Source organism: Monodelphis domestica, chromosome 3 (assembly GCF_027887165.1).
Source record: "Monodelphis domestica isolate mMonDom1 chromosome 3, mMonDom1.pri, whole genome shotgun sequence".
NCBI classification, from domain to species: Eukaryota; Metazoa; Chordata; class Mammalia; order Didelphimorphia; family Didelphidae; genus Monodelphis; species Monodelphis domestica.
In genome coordinates, this window is record NC_077229.1 from 525,939,568 (window position 1) to 525,956,362 (window position 16,795).

Genomic DNA, 16,795 nt, shown 5'->3' on the forward strand with positions numbered 1-16,795 from the left:
TACTATAGCCAGACTGGAGTCAGGAAGTGTGAAGTCAGGAAGATTTCAGTTCAAATCCTCTGAAGCTTTGTCTGCGTTTTCTCGTCTCTCAATGGGGATGACGGTATCACCTTCCTTTCAGAATAAAACCAGGTATCTGTAAAGCAGTTTGTAAGCTGTGGAGTCCTACAGAAGTTATCAAATACACTTGGACGGACCATTTCCCCCTTCACCCCACAAATGCAGGCAGTTGCCAACGTCTTCCTTCCCCTCATCGAACAGTAGCTCCTGTTATCATGAGCTCTTAGCACAGGCCGGGCAGAGCATAAAGAATGTGTTTGATGAGCAAATGAATGAGTGAATGAGATCCAGAACTCAACAGAAGGAGAGCAGGCTGGGATGCCTTTGGAAAATTGTTCACAACTTCCCGTATACATTATGGTCTGCATCTCTGGGAGAAATGACAACAAAAGATCACGGATCCATGAGCTTGGGGTCTGCAAAGATAAGCAACGTAAGCTGGAACAGAAAGGGGCGGGGAGGGGAATGACTCATTTGTCCTGTTTCCATGGAACTTTTGGGACAAGAGCACTTGAATCTCATCGCTGAATACAAAGCTCTAATATCAACTTTTTAGTTGGCCAATGTGAAGGTTATTTTGTGAAATGCCAAACCTACCAATTTTACTCCTAATACCGGTTTTATATTCATTATGCTAAGATCATAGACCACAATAGAATATATTCCTGTTAAATATAAACGATATAAACATAATATAAAACTATAAAGAGAACAAGATTCTCAAAAATATGAGAAAACAATAAAAGTTCAATGAATCCAAATTTTAGCTCTGAAAGGTAAAACATTTCTCCCAATAGAATTCTATCATTTTTAAAGGCACATTTTTTCAAACGACGCTAGTTTATTTTATATACAAATGACGGGCCACATATAAAAATTCCTTTTTCTGACACCCCCCAACTAATCCCCAAAAATAAATTCAAAGTGACTCTCTCCCTAAAACAGTGACAGATAGAGAACAAAGAAGTCCTTACAATCGCCCATTTTTCTCCACGGAGTCACCACTTTAAATTCTGATTTTTTTCCCACTTGAGCTCTTTCTTTGCTGTACCTACATCACAGTGAAGTTCACCATAGAAACACGCAGAGACGGACATCATAATCGAACACCGTTGGTCTGCTCTTCTTCCTTCCCACAGTATTGCACTCGTCCTCTCCACGTTCGATTCTTTCATTAACCCTGGGATGCTTCCCCTCATCACTCGCCAAGTTTCCCGTTTAGCTGCCTTCAAGAATTGGGGGGAGCACCAGTGTGAGGAACCTCAGGTCACTGGGCTAAGCCGATGACCCCAAGATTAGCAGCTCCACCAGAGATCTGGAACGCTTTCACAGAACACGTTCTACCAACTGAGCCAGGAAAAATTCAACAGGATTTTACTGAGCACTTTGAAATTCGCGACTCTACAACATTTTAACTATTTCGAAGGGTGCCAGAGTTAATCCACTGTCGTTTTAACACTTAAATCTGGGGATCAAGGCAAAGTGAAAGCTTTCAGAACATTTGAATGATCCAGCTGAGTCTCAAGTTATTGTTATTGCCATTCTGCAGACAAGGAAATTGGGCTGAAGACACTAAAGTGGCCAAAGAGGCTAGCCCACAGCTAGGGTCCGAGGAAGGGCTGGAGCTTGGGTCCTCTTTACAACAAGTACAGCACTTTCTTTTCACTATCCCACCGAGCTATCTGCCAAACGTTGGGCAGGAAATGATCACCAGGAAAAACGAGCTGTCAATGTCTTTAGATTTCACAGAGAGTTCTTATTATTCAAGCATCATTTTCCTATTCTACAAAAATCTTCTCTTCCCCTAAAGTGCTGTAACACTTCTCTAGCAATGTTGTTTGTCTTTTAATATATATTTATATTTGTATTTATATATACACACTTACTTAAAAAACAAGATTTCTGCTCATTTGCCATAAAGGTAAGTATCAAAGGCCTTTTTTCCAGGAAAAACAAAACAAAACAAAACCCTGGTAGCCTAAAATTCTCAGCTAAATGTTGCATGTTCTTTTTAGTTATAGTCATTCTGCCAATCTTTTGATTGGTTTCCAAGTGTGTAGGTTTTATTCCCTGTCCAGATGAACTTCAGACTCAGGTGGACCAAAGATTAGGAGGTTGGGTTTCAGGACTTTTCTTCTGAAAGCCTTAAATTATAATTTGCTTTGTCCATCGTCTTAAACATGCATTTACTGGCTGACTTTTGCAGAGACAGAGGATTGTCTTCGGGATCTCCTACCACTTAAGATTCCAAATTAAATTTAATCTCCTTTAATATTTTTTTCTGGATGTTTCCTCCTGGAACAAAAATTCTTTAGTTTTTCTCTAAACTAGTGTCTTAAATGCATAGTGGATAGAAAAGTTGAGAGCTTCATCAGATGTTGACAGCCTCCAATTCTGCCTTTTCTCAAACCCTATTTGTCATTTTCATTTGCCTTGTCAAGTTATTTTCTTTGAAAAAGTTTTACTTAATACATATTCTCCTCAGCTCAGGAACTTATAAGCAAATATATGTCCCAATTAATTTACAAAATAGTATTTATATTTTTGTATTTTGCCCCATTAGAACCTCAACATGACATCGAATAAGACCTTCAGTCAAATAGGTATTTCTTCTCACTTTGAAACTTGCTTTAGAAGTCTTAAATTTCATACTATAATAAAAGCTTTGTGGAATATCAAATCTATTATCCAGATAATATCATTTATTGATGAGTTGAAAAACACGCATGTGAATGTTTTCTCTTTTCAAGACCCCAAGAAACATCCATTCCTTAGCAGACCAATTTTATAAAAAATTGTATAATTATATGATTAAATTATTTAAAATTATAGAATGAAGACTAGCTTGTTTTCCATAAAGGTTCCAGGATCCCCCAAATGAAAACCCTAAACAACTGTCCCAGTATCTCAGCTATATTTGGAAATGATTTAAAATACTAGCAGAGAGGCATCTGGGTCGGGATAATAGAGTGGAATTGGAATCTGAGGAACCATGTTTGAATCTTCTCTCTTTTACTTGCTTCCACAATCTGGAGCAGATGATTCCAACCTCTCTTGGCCTCTATTTCACCTATAGAAAGTGGAGTCTGGATTAGGTGACCTCAAAGATGCCTTCCCACCCAGAACTATAAATTCAGCCAATCAGGAACAGCCTGAGTTACGATGAACCTATAGAAACCAGAAGTCAGGGAAGAGATCAAGGAAGTAGCACAAATGTAGGGAGATGAGGCTGAGAACACAGGAGGTTGGAAGCAGTAGGAGGAGGACCACAATGTGATCCGTGGCTGGTTTGTTTTTATTTTTTCCTCCCTCTTCTATTTGCTGGGCATACAGCCAAGGCTGGATAGCAGCAGCCAATGGATCAGAAGTCAGAAATCTGTCCCTAATTGGGGCAAAGGCAGAGATGCCCTAATCTCTGCCATATTCTTTTAGTCTTCTACACAACATTCATGACCCGAGCATGGAGAGGCTAATGTGATAGAAGCTGCACCAGTAATTTTTCCATGGGTATAAGGAACTCCGACTTGAGGAAACTCCAACAAATATAATTTATAATCTGTTTAAAAGACCAAGAGGTTAAGTGTCCTGCCATGCCATTATGTATCGGTCTTCCTAGCTTCCAGGCTAGCTCTCTATTCCCTCAGTACCAAAATACCATAATTGATGGAAATCCAGAAGATTCATTTGAGAGCAATGAAAATACCAACAGGGTCAAAAAATCAAAATCAAAATCATGGAAATCAAGTTATCACAAAAAAAAAAAGATGATTGAGAGATATTTTTGTTAAGTAAAGAAAGCTGATTTAATTAATTAAATAGCCTAGAGTTTCTGTCTTTATGAATCAAATGTAAACTTTCTAAATCAGATAATGTTTCCCATATTACTACACTTTTGGGTTTTTCCCCTGAGCTTTCAAAAACAGGCTTCAGACTCCATGGCTTTTATTTTGTTATTCAACTTGTGCTCTCTGTCCGTTATACTAACACTTTTATAACAGCAGTTCTCAAACTTTTGGTTCTCAGGGCCCTTTTACACATTTAAAAATTATTGAGGAACCCCTAGAGAGTTTTTATTTATGTGGGTCATCAAAGCTATTGATATTTACTATATTAGAGATTAAAACATTTTAGTATTATTATGAAAATACTTTCAACCTTGAAGATCGCTTTCTCGAAAGAGGATTACATTTTAAGAAGCAACGATAAAGAAAATTTCTGGTGAGGAAATGTTGCCTGGAACACTGAGAGGTCAGCATGCATCAGAGGTGGTCCTAGAACCCAGGACTCTATTATTAATTAATTATTATTATTACTATCTATTATGCTCCAGGGCCTTTTCCCTTCAGGGAAAATAATTATTATTATGACTTAGCAATAACTAATTAATAATGATGACCAAAGTTAAAATATCTGGAAAGTATCACAAGATATTAACTATAAGTCCAGAAAATTCTGATTTCCGGTTTAAAAGAAATCAGACAAGAATGTCATTTAGAGAACTCAGCATTTTGTGAATGCCATGTCACACATGCTAGTAAACTATAATTTTAGGAGGCAGTTATGGGGTTCAGTGGAGGGCCTGGGTTCAAATCTGACCTCAGATCGTTTCTAGTATAAAGATTAAAATTAATGTTTGGTACTCCAAGTATTATTTTAATACTATTTATTAAAATCAACTTAGAGCAAAGGGAAAGTAACGCCACAGAAAAGCTGAGACGCCCCTTCCTCTACGCTGGTCAAAAACCAGAAAGTAAGTGTGGGCAGAAAACAGAAACTCCAAAACCTCCATCAACCTAAGGAGATGCACAAACAAGAAAAGGAAAAGGGATTGTGAGAAGTGTAGTCTCTCGGGTTCAAGGCTCTAAATCAATATACTAGTTAGGCACATCATTTTACCCCCATTATGTCTGCCTTGGAATCCATATGCAGTACTCATCCTAAGAAGAAAAGGGTGTATATCCATATCTATATATGTACATATATATAATATAAAACATACATATAAAATAAATTATGCTTAATTTCTTTTATATGCATATTTCTATATTTCATGTATCTTTACATATATATTCAGTTTAATAATGTAGATAGATTTTATACGTGTTTCTATATTTTGTGTATATGTATATACATTTGAATGTGTATACTTATATATTTACACATGAATATATGTACATATAATTCACATGTCTTACATGTATATTTCATATTACGTGTACATATACCCATATATATCTATGTGTATAAATTCTCGATTGCAGTCATGACAAATCGAGCCAGATGGGGAAGTTAGGTACACACAGGCTTTATAGGGACGAGGTTTTGTTTTCTAACGGGTGTAATGCCTATTAAAATCATAAGAGGTGTCGACATGAATTTTTTAAACAGAAATCTCTTTTGATGAGCGCAATCTCGAAGTATATGCTCATCCATTTCTAATAACCCACACTTAAAATACTACACAACAATGCACGTTTGCATCATCCCTTTATTTCATAACCAGAAACAATACAGTTCCATAGGGTAAATCAGCAATAAATAATGGTTGTTTAATCATTAAACATAAACCCCACCTCTCTTTGGCATCTGACAGTATTCTATTTCTTGTCAAACTAACAACTGTATAGATATATAGTTTATCTTGGAGATTATTCTTTAACGCGATCAGTTTAAAAAGGTGCAATTTACTTGAAAATGTACAAAAGCTGAAAATATCTCCAGCAAAACAACTGATCAAATCAGCAGGATGGAGGCAAACTCTTCCAAGGCTCTGGACTGTAGCTTACTACTACAGTGGAGGTATAATAACAATGAGTAAGTGAGAAGCATTCCTAGTGTTTCATAGCCCAAGCTCAGCTCCAGAGCTTGCTATTCATTCAGTCTGGTTAAAGAGAAGTTGCAATTGCACCAGGAATGACCAGTTTATCCACTAAAAGCTGCCCCTATTTCACAAACAAGCTTCCTAAACCTGAAATCATTCACTAGCCTTCCAAAACAAAATGTTAAATGCTGCCAGAAATGCCACTTCAGTGATAAATTGCACCTTTAAGAGACTGCCCCTCCCCACCAAAAAAAAATAGAACTTTGACCAAAACAGGTTAAGTTACATACATTTTCAAAATATATTCAAGCTCAGTTCGATAGTATTCGTTATTAATGTTTGGACATTATTTCTTCAGCCACAAATGGAACCAGTGCATTTGACATAAATTGTTAGCTAATTCAGGATTAACCCATTAGGACTGCAGAAGCATTTTATGCCTTCAAACTAATCTTAGAAGCTAGGTTTTCAAGAAAAATGTTCTGTGCTATGCACAGCAAAAACTGAAATGATTTAATGCCATGCTGAAAGATATCACTTCAATATTAATTTAAATATTCAGTAATAGCAATCATGACTTCATTTCTGAAAGTTTCACTCATTGAAGATTCAGATGCAGTCAGTATTATGACTATAATCCACAATCAACAAAACAAAACAAAACAAAACAAATCCTGTACCTCATGATGTTTCAGGTGAATTTTAAATCAGAAATTTGGAAGCAACAAGAACTTAATTCAACTTGGGAAGCCTCCTACCGTAAGCTTCCTGGCAAGGTCTACCCTCATAAATGGTAAAATAAATAGTTTGTATCTCAAACTTAATTTTATTAAGATATATGTTAAAGAAATATTTTACAACAGTAGGGAAGATCGAGGAATTTCCAAGAGGAAATTTTTTTAAATCGTTCAATAACATTATGGAAACAAGTGAAAAAAGATTTTCTTGTCCACCTGAAATGTTATTTTTTCCAGTGCAAAATCAGTTAGAAAACATTTCAACTGAACTTTTAAAAATAAAAAGTGGTCCAATACAGCAATATTCAGGTTCTCAATTTCAAAAACATATCATTACCATACATATATACTCTATATATCATAGTAAAATACAGAAAGAAATCAAGAAGTCATCGAGTACTTATCTGATATAAATTTCCAGTATGTCATACCGAGTTAGCAACAACTAGGCAGATCCCTTACCTCCAAGTTGCATTTCAAAGCATCGTAAAGACTTTATATTTATCTATTGAAGTCTGCTTTTGCTACCTAAATAGTTACCCAAAGTAATGCCTACCAATGAAAGTCACTCCGGTTTTCTTAGAGATCATTTTTTCTAGAATAACTTTCCCCCCAGATACCTGTCATTTTGCTTCCATATTCAAATTTTTATTCAAATTATGTTGTCGTCATCATCGTTGTCCCTTCAAGAACACTTAGCTGAGAATCACCTCCTGGAATGCCGGAGATTCACTTCTACAGTACAAGAGCGGATGTTTGCAGCCAAGTGACGCCAACCCAGAATTCGCTGACCCTCCCTCAGAGCGATTCATGTGTTATTCCTAGCAAACATCCGGTCCCCTCGCAGGGTCAGGTGCTGAAGCTGATACTGCAGCACTTCCGTGTCAGCCGGCTCCTTGATGCTCATTTTGTCTAGATTGAGGTAGTCCAGGGATTTGGAATGGGCCCTCTTCCCTTTGAGGAGACAGAGAGGTAAGGGGCCATGGAGAGCCTTATACGGTTCATAAGGTAAAGCCTTAGTGCACTTATCTCCTGAGCTGGGCATGCGCCGGCGCCGCCTTCCGTTCACAGCAGGGATTTCGTAGGGCTGGTAGTACCTACTCCGGGTTTTGTACAGTCGAGAGGAGCGCGCGAGTCCCGTTTCGAGCTGTTTGGAGCGCACGGTGGGCGCCGCCTCCCCCTTGTTCTCTTCCCCGCCTGTGCACTTCTGGGCTAACTTTAAGAGCTCCTCCCCCGTGGTGAAGCCAACCAAGTAGTTAGAATCCATATGAAGGATCTGATAACCCGACACGGTCCGTCTCATGGGTGAGCAGGGAGTGCTAGAGCAGCGAGGCTTTTCCGTCTCCGCTTTCCCCGGGGAACCTACCTCGGACACAGGTAAAGGAAGGGTAGAGAGGGTACTTCTGGAGTCGCCATTAATGTCCATTTCCATTGTAAGGACCAGCCGGCACACCCCTGAAAATGAAACAGACCAGATTAGGAAGAGAGCACAGGAAATGCTTAGCTGAGTTAGAGCACTCGGGGAGGCTCCAGGCACCTGACATTAACACTGGATGTCAATCACTGACAGATTTCAACCTGCGCGCCCGGAACAAAGTGGCTGCTATGCCTCTACCCGCCACATAAAAGAAACCAAGGGCCGAAGTAGGCCTTCCAAAATGTTTAGTTGTGAAGAATGACAAAAACAGGGGGGGAAATAGAATTCTTAGTGCAGCGGTCAGCATCCTGCATATCATGATTTATTATTATTATTATTATTTATTAATAACAAGTAATTAATAATGGATGTTATTAATAATAACATCTAGCATTGACAAAGCTTGCTGCTACTGCAGCTGCTCCTCCTCCTACTACTGCTACTGCTTCTACTGCTATTGCCACTACTACTGGTACTGCTTCTACTGCTACTGCCACTGCTACTACTACTACAACTATTACTGCTACTACTACTAGCTATCATTTTCCAAGCACATACTAGGTGCCATGCACTGCATTAAATGCTTCATAATTGCTGTCCTATTTGACCTTCACAACCACCCTAGGAAGTAGGTGCTATTTTTATCCTCACTTTGGAGATGAGGTGATGAGGTCAAACAGAGATTACTAGTGTTTAGGGTTGAATTTGAACTCAGGGCTTCCTCCTCTAGTCTGATGCTCTATTCACTGCCCCCAAATTAAAATGTAAGTAAACAAAATTTTAGAAAGGTATCAAATTATATTCCTCAAAAACATTCTAAGCTTGTATTGTCTCATGAGAGCTGATTGTTAAAATTTCAGAATCGGCATTTAGACCTCAGGAAATGACAAATATCATAAATTAAGCCTTTATTTGTTGTTTCATTGATTGTCTAGATTTAAGAGAGCGATGAAATTGTTATTAATACAGATTACATTCAAATTTGTGTAGTGTAAAATAAAAATATATAATTCTAGATTCTCAGGAATCTGATTTTTTAAAAAATGTTTTATAACAACTGCTTGATCACATGGGTTGCTGGGGATAAGACTGGGATATTGACGCTAAACAATCACCTAAGTACAATTATCAATAACATAGAAATAGGTCTTGATCCATAATGACACATATAAAACCCAGTGGAATTGTGCATAGGCTGGGGATGGGGGGAGGGGAGGAGGAGAGGGAAAGAACATGAATCATGTGACCATGGGAAATATTCTAAATTAATTTAAATTTTTTTTCAATTAAAAAAAAAGAAAAAATGTTTTGAGTGCCTTGACCTCACTATCCCTTCAGATGAAAACTTCCTTTTTTTAAACAAAGAAAAAACAACTAAGCATAAACAAAATCACAATATCTGACAATATATACAAAATTCTGCTCCAAAAATGCCCCCTCATCTTTGTCAAAGGGAGGAAGTTGTTTTTTATCTGTTCTCTTGAACTACCATTGTTTTTCCAATTACTTAGAATTCACAGCTTTCTTTTCATGCATCTGATCTAAACTAAGGATTCAGCTCAATATTGACATCAACCAATATTTCCCGTTAATTAATTTGGCAAGAATAACTCTCCCCAGTCCAAAAAAGGATCTGAGGCCGATCACTTCTAAATTGTGCTTATAATGAGAAAAATAGTTAATTATCATCTCTTTAATCTTTAAATTTAGCTCTATAACCTTTTATCCATCTCCCCCTAAAACAGAAATTGGCAAGGGTCCTTTTCCTTTTTCTCTATTCCCAATGAGTTATGCACATAAAACCAGTTTGTTGTTGTTTTCACTTTTGTGTTTTAGTGTTAGAATATTAATTGTGCACCTATTTATTAAAGGAACTGATAGATATACAGATAATAAATGTATTCTTAAAAAACTGAACTTAGTGGCAATTTGTGATGCCATTCCCTAAAGTCTACCAGGTTTCCTGAAACCCCACTGAAAGGTCCCTCAATCAATCACGAGTTATATTTCAAAGATAACCAACTGTTACAATAATCTAGATCCGTGAATGGAATGACGTCACATATAAGACATGTATCAAACAGAAAAATGGCAAAAGCTGTTAACTAATTTGAGATGCAGGCATTCAGGATAATGCTGAGATGGCAAGTTTGAGGCTCCAGAGATACTATTTCAACAGAATTAGGGACGTTTTGTTGAGAGAAAGGTTTGGGGAGAAGGATAACGAGTTCAAATTTAGAGCAGAGTTCAAGATGCATCTGGAAAGGTCTAATAAGCAACTGGCTGGTGAAGGCCTAAAGAGGGGGGTGGGAAAGGGCTGGATATAGACAGACCGACAGACAAGAGGAATCTCCTCTTGACTGATGAAGGTACCAGGGAGAAGAAGAGAGAAGAGAAGATGGTCCAGTACAGAACCTCGGTGAACACATACAGTGTGCAGTTTGGTCGGAATAAACCAGCCAACGAGACTAAGAAGGAACAGTTAGACAAGGAGCTGAACTGGGAGAGAGTCGTGTCCAAAACTAGGTAACAGAAATTTTCTTTCATACAATTCCTTTGGGTTCCTATATATTGAAATGTCGCGGTAATAGAATTAATTGCCAAGTAAAAGCTCTTTATGATCTTCCTGGATATCCGGAATTGTAGTTAGAACTTTGTTTTGCCATAAATGAGTCAGAGCAGCTTTAGATTGTACTCCATATTGCCTTGTTACAGTTTGGTTATAAAACCTTTTCCTATCAGAAAATGCAAAGATAAAGTCATCTCTGCTTGTCCAAAGGGTTTACAATCCCAAATGGACCGGTCAATAAGTTACTATAATGTAGGTAATACTAAGAAAGTTTGTTTAAAAAAGGAACTTGATGTTTTGAGGCATTCGGTGGGAGGAATTTTCTCATCAAACAATAACTTCCCAACTGATCTTTCTCTGACATGAGAACCCAAAGCCACTAAACTCTTACATCAGCAAACCAGAGCAGAAAGCACAGCTCCCCTCTTTTATTTACAGAAGGAAAAGCAATAGTTGTCACCAGGTCATTAGAGTTAAGCCAGCCTCCTACTAGAGCTGCGCCTGTAACACGATCAAATTCTAGCCAGCATCTAGAAAAAGAGACTGCCGGTCAGGGCAAGATCGGCTGTCATCTGAGCCTCGGACTGCCATGACGTTCTGACTAATTATAGCCTGTTTTATCATAGACTAGTTCTCTCAAAATTCACAATTCATTTTGGTTATACATGCGGCAATTCACAGTTGCTCAGACTGTCATTTCACTAGAAGGTACCCTTTGCCTACATTCTGAAGTCACTCTTCTCTGGAGCTCCTCAAGGCTTTAAAATATAAATATTCCCACAATTGTGAAGGTGCTGCAAAGGTCATCATCCTCATTTTACAGAGGAAGAAAATGAGGCTCAGGTATAAAATGACGTGTCCAAGGTCACACAGAATACAGAGTGCCAAAGACCTTGGACGCCTGTTTTTTGCCTTTAAATCCAGCATTAACACTGACGGCAAACGAGACCTGTCAGTGTTTTCTTAAAGCAGGGTTTCACCTGTATTTAATGGCACTTTAATGGCATGATACCACTGGCATAGTGTGGAAAATCAAATAATATGCTGGCATTTACTGTGCAACGCACACAAAGGTGAAGATTTATGCCTTGAAATATCAGCACATTTTTATGAACTAATACTAATAATATGAATAATATGGAAAGGATGTTTCCCTCCTCACCAAGAGTTTTGCTGGATTTTTAGTTGCTAAGCTGCAAACATATTAAAAGGTCATCAATTCAGATCCTGCCCATTCCGAATGTCAAGATCATTTAGACCCTTTTATCTTTGCCTTTGCTATAACGGGAAACATTTCATACACACATAATACTATCATTTTAAAACTATACCGACCCATCTGTGGGAGAACAAGATCCTGGCTCTAACGATCTAGTTATCAAGGAGGACTCCTTCAACGTTTCCGTGGCACAAAGTCTCTGCATACCGCTGAGGGGTTCGCACTGAATTTATTCTGCCTCTATCTTGTGACGTCATCTCTGCACACAGCCTGTAATTTAACAGCACGCCTTGGGCAGGAGTCTTCCTGGCTCTCCGGCCATGAATGACCCCCCAGGCACCCCTCCTGGCACTGGTTCACCCCTCAGTACTTCACGGTGTCGCCTCCGTCGGCCCACGCTCTGAGCTCCCCGAGATCGCGGGTTGTGTGTGCATCCCCAGCACTTAGCCCGCCCCGGCAGAGAGAAGACTTAATGAGCGTCTACTGACAGAGACTGATGAGTGACTATCACTAGTAACGGTCAGCTGCAAATGAAGCCGAGTCAGTCTAAGAAGAGAACCACACCGAGCTGACCTAGCGAAGGTGCCCCTGGTCTCCGCATTCCGCGCTCAGGAAGGGGCAGGCGCGGAACCTGGGCCTGAAGCCAGAGGAAGAGCTCGGAGGCAGCGCGGGGCCATTTCAAAGGTAATCACGTGGGCCAACAAGAACAGATCATGCCGCGCTGATCTGACAAATGAGGAGACGCCACAGACCACGTGACACATTCTCTGAAATCGACGAAGCCTCTTGGGTCATTCGACACGCCCCGCTGGGCCGATTCAGACCTACTGACGGCACCGGATCCAGCGCCAGCCCCGACGTTCACCGGATGGCTGTGCGGTTTACGGGCTGCTGTTATGGCGGGTTGTCGGCGAGCACGGTGCGCTTGTCCAAGGCAGGAGGAAGAGGCGGTCCAGACCCCCAACACGTGGGCAGGGACGGTCCCACACTGGTGAATGCTCCGCTGCAGCAGCGACAAGTTTAACGGAGTAGCCTGCCGAAGGACAACAGCCAGTGCCGTGCAGACTACACTCAAGGGAGCGCCCCAGCGGGAGCACAGAGCGCGGCCACGGCCGGGGTCCAGAAGACAACCAGTGGGACGGCAGGCCCGCGAGAGCTGCCTGCAGAAGGGGGTGTCCAAGGACAGAGAGCAGCCTGGCAGGGCGCACGGGTGAGGGCGACTCCACTGGGCACCAGAGCAGCAAAGGGCAGAAGCAACAGAAGGAACGCTTGTGGGAAAGCTTTGGCCCCTACTTAGCCCCGGCCCGCCTTCTCAAGAAGTCCCAGTGAAGGCTGAATGATAGGTAGGCGGGTCCTATCTGAGCATGAGTTTGACTAAAAAGACATCCTGCCCAGGGAATGAGACCAAGAATCTGCGAGCAAGGAAGGTCAATGAGGAGACAAGATGAAAAGGGCACTGAATGACAATTCTTAAGTGACCGTGATTGAGTCCAGTTGACTAAGGCACATGCCTTTCAAGTTAAATCTAATCTTAATTGTTTAAACCTCCTCAAATAAATTTTTGAGAATTGGGGCATAAGACATTAAATTTTAAAAGTTCTAACCCAAATGGACATTTTTCACTACCCTGACCAAATCTCAAGCTGAATTATTTCCTATTTGTATATATACTGGCATATTTTAACTTCTACTTGTAAGTCCTCAGGGGAACTGAGAAGAAAAATAAAATGTAAAAATGTGTATTTTTGAGTAACGGTTACTGTGTTAGGTGGCATAAGAGCTAATGAAGTACAAAATAGAGAGTGTGCTTTCAAGGAAGTAAAAATCTAGTTGAGGAAACAAAACAAATAGATGAGAAGTTACATAAAAATAGAAAGCAAATAACAGTCCACAAGAACAATAGATGTCACAAAGCAGCACACAATTAACTGCAAATTGAACGGTATAAACAATAAGTGTTTGGAATCTCAGAGGAGGAAGAGATCACTTCAGGAGGATGTGGGTGTTTATGGAGAAAAGCATCATGAAGGAGCACATTTTAAGATGGCTCTTTAGGAAGGCCTCGGTGCAAAGGGGAGAGAGCACTTGGGACAAAGACGGCGCAAAGGTGTACAAGCAGAAAGACACAAAGGGTCTTGGGGGAAATAAGTCAAATGATTGGGCAGAAATGGATGTTTCATGTAGAAGAATATCAAGAAATTCTATTGAAAAGCTAAGCTGGGACAGGAATATGAAGGGTCTTGGATGTCTGGTTGAAGGAGTCTAGACTTTATCTCGCAGTCCTGGGGAACCACTAAAGGTTTTACAGACAGAAGGGAAAAAACTTGAAAGGAGTGTTTTAAAATTTGAGGAAGATTAACTTGGCAGCATTGTGCAGTCTAGATTAGAGGGAAGGACAATACAAGCAGGGAACGCCGTTAAGAAGCGAGTAGAGTCATCATAAATCAATATGTGGTTATATGCAGTGTATATATACATATTTATAGCTCATAGTGGAGAACAGGAAAAAGAACGTATAGGCCCCGTTAACTGGATGGAGAGGAGAAAAGAAAACTCAAGGATGGCTCTGCTGTTTGCAATTCTGGTGTCCTTAGCTGTCTAAGGACATTCAAATGGAAATGCTCGGCTGGCACTAACCCATGAGGTAGTGGTTGAACTCTCTCCAAGGAAGACGAATAGATGATACATGATGGATCTCAGGAATGAACTTGGAAACCTCAGGCCTTCTTTCTCTCCAATGGTTTCGCCACGAGAAGAGCTCAGACCACTATACCTAGTCTGATGCAATATGGTGGGCAACTGCCAATAGCCTTGGCTTCCACTCAGAATCAAGATTACAATTACATCATCCGGATCCCTTTGACATCCTTTGGACAGATACTGCAGGTGGACATGGAGCTCAGCCCCAATAATGAGAATAAGTAAAGTGAATACTAGGCTAGATTACTTTTGGGAAATTCAGGGTTCCTTTAATGGCCCCCAACTTCTCCCTGATACAAATGCCCATGTTTGTAATACCAGTGTATTTCTGGTGGTACTGGGTTAGAAAATTAGAAGCAAATTAGAGACCACAATCAATTGTGAAAAATTAGAAATAAGTACCATTAAGAGGAAAAAATAGATCAAAGACATTCAGGGAAATCATGAAAAAAAAAATGTGAAGGCAGGAGGCCTTGCAATCCCAAATCTCAAACTATACTATAAAGCAGTGGTCATCAAAACAATTTGGTACTGGCTAAGAGACAGAAAGGAGGGTCACTGGAATGGACTTGGGGTAAATGACCTCAGGAAGACAATCGATGATAAGCCCAAAGATCCCAGCTTTTGGGACCAAAATACACTATTTGATAAAAACTGCTGGGAAAATTGGAAGACAGTGTGGGAGAGAATAGGTTTGGATCAACACCTCACACCCTACACCAAGATAAACTCAGAATGGGTGAATGACTTGAACAGAAAGAAGGAAACTATAAGTAAATTAGGTGAACAAAGAATAGTATACTTGTCAGGTCTTTGGGAAAGAAAAGATTTTAAAACCAAGCAAGAGCTAGAAGAAAAATCACAAAATGTAAAAACAATAATTTTGATTACATCAAATTAAAAAGGTTTTGCACAAGCAAAACTAATGCATCCAAAATTAGAAGGGAAGCAACAAACTGGGAAACAATCTTCATAACAAAAACCTCTGACAAAGGTCTAATTACTCAAATTTATAAAGAGCTAAATCAATTGTACAAAAAATCAAGCCATTCTCCAATTGATAAATGGGCAAGGGACATGAACAGGCATTTTTCAGTTAAAGAAATCAAAACTATTAATAAGCACATGAAAAAGTGCTCTAAATCTCTTATAATCAGAGAGATGCAAATCAAAACAACTCTGAGGTATCACCTCACACCTAGCAGATTGGCTAACATTACAGAAAAGGAAAGTAATGAATGCTGGAGGGGGTGTGGCAAAGTCGGACATTAATGCATTGCTGGTGGAGTTGTGAAATGATCTAACCATTCTGGAGGGCAATTTGGAACTATGCCCAAAGGGTGCTAAAAGACTGTCTGCCCTTTGATCCAGCCATAGCACTGCTGGGTTTGTACCCCAAAGAGATAAGGAAAAGGACATGTACAAGAATATTCATAGCTGCGCTCTTTGTGGTGGCCAAAAATGGAAAATGAGGGGCTGCCCTTTGATTGGGGAATGGCTGAACAAATTGTGGTATCTGTTGGTGATGGAATACTATTGTGCTAAAAGGAATAGTAAAGTGGAGGAATTCCATGGAGACTGGAACGACCTCCAGGAACTGATGCAGAGTGAGAGGAGCAGAACCAGGAGAACATTGTACACAGAGACTGATACACTGTGGAACTATTGAATGTAATCGGCTTCTCCATTAGTGGCAATGATCCTGAACAACTTGGAGGGATCTATGAGAAAGAGCACTATCCACATTCAGAGGAAAAACTGGGAGTAGAAACATGGAAGAAAAACAACTGCTTGATTACATGGGTCGAAGGGATATGGCTGGGGATGTAGACTCTAAATGATCATCCTAGTGCAAACACCAACAACATAGAAATAGGTTCTGATCAAGGTCACATGTAAAACCCAGTGGAACTGTGTGTCGGCTATGGGAAGAGTGGGGGAGGGGAGGGAGGGAAATAATATGATTCTTGTAACCATGGAATAATGTTCTAAATTGACTAAATAAATTCATTTTTTAAAAAAGAGGAAAAAATAGTACAACGATGATTGTAAATAGGCTTTAACAATGAGCAAGTAGACAATACCAATGAAGAACTCCATAATAAAGGATAATACATAATAAAGGATGTTACCCAAGAAATATTCGATCGAAAACAAAAACTGGCTTTTCAATAATTAAGAATAGTGATCAATGGACAGAACCATCTACATGCACACTGAGGTCATCCTAAATGAGCTTATCAGTAGGAAAAGGTCAGCCTTTGCAAGTATT

At 39.7% G+C, this 16,795-nt stretch overlaps 1 protein-coding gene across 7 annotated transcripts in view; it reads right to left on the reverse strand.

The window, feature by feature from the left end:
• Window positions 1-5,530: 5,530 nt before the first annotated feature.
• MACIR (macrophage immunometabolism regulator) overlaps window positions 5,531-16,795 on the reverse strand; it is a 41,445-nt gene continuing 30,180 nt past the window's right edge. For 6 of the 7 annotated variants that reach the window (XM_007486249.2, XM_056824964.1, XM_056824961.1 and 3 more), the window contains one exon: window positions 5,531-8,073. In XM_007486249.2, coding sequence (XP_007486311.1) covers window positions 7,427-8,050 — 624 coding nt within the window. In that variant the 5' untranslated portion in view covers window positions 8,051-8,073 and the 3' untranslated portion in view covers window positions 5,531-7,426. Of the gene's footprint in view, window positions 8,074-11,939; window positions 12,314-16,795 lie in introns of those variants that run through there. The other variant, XM_056824963.1, reaches the window with a different exon arrangement.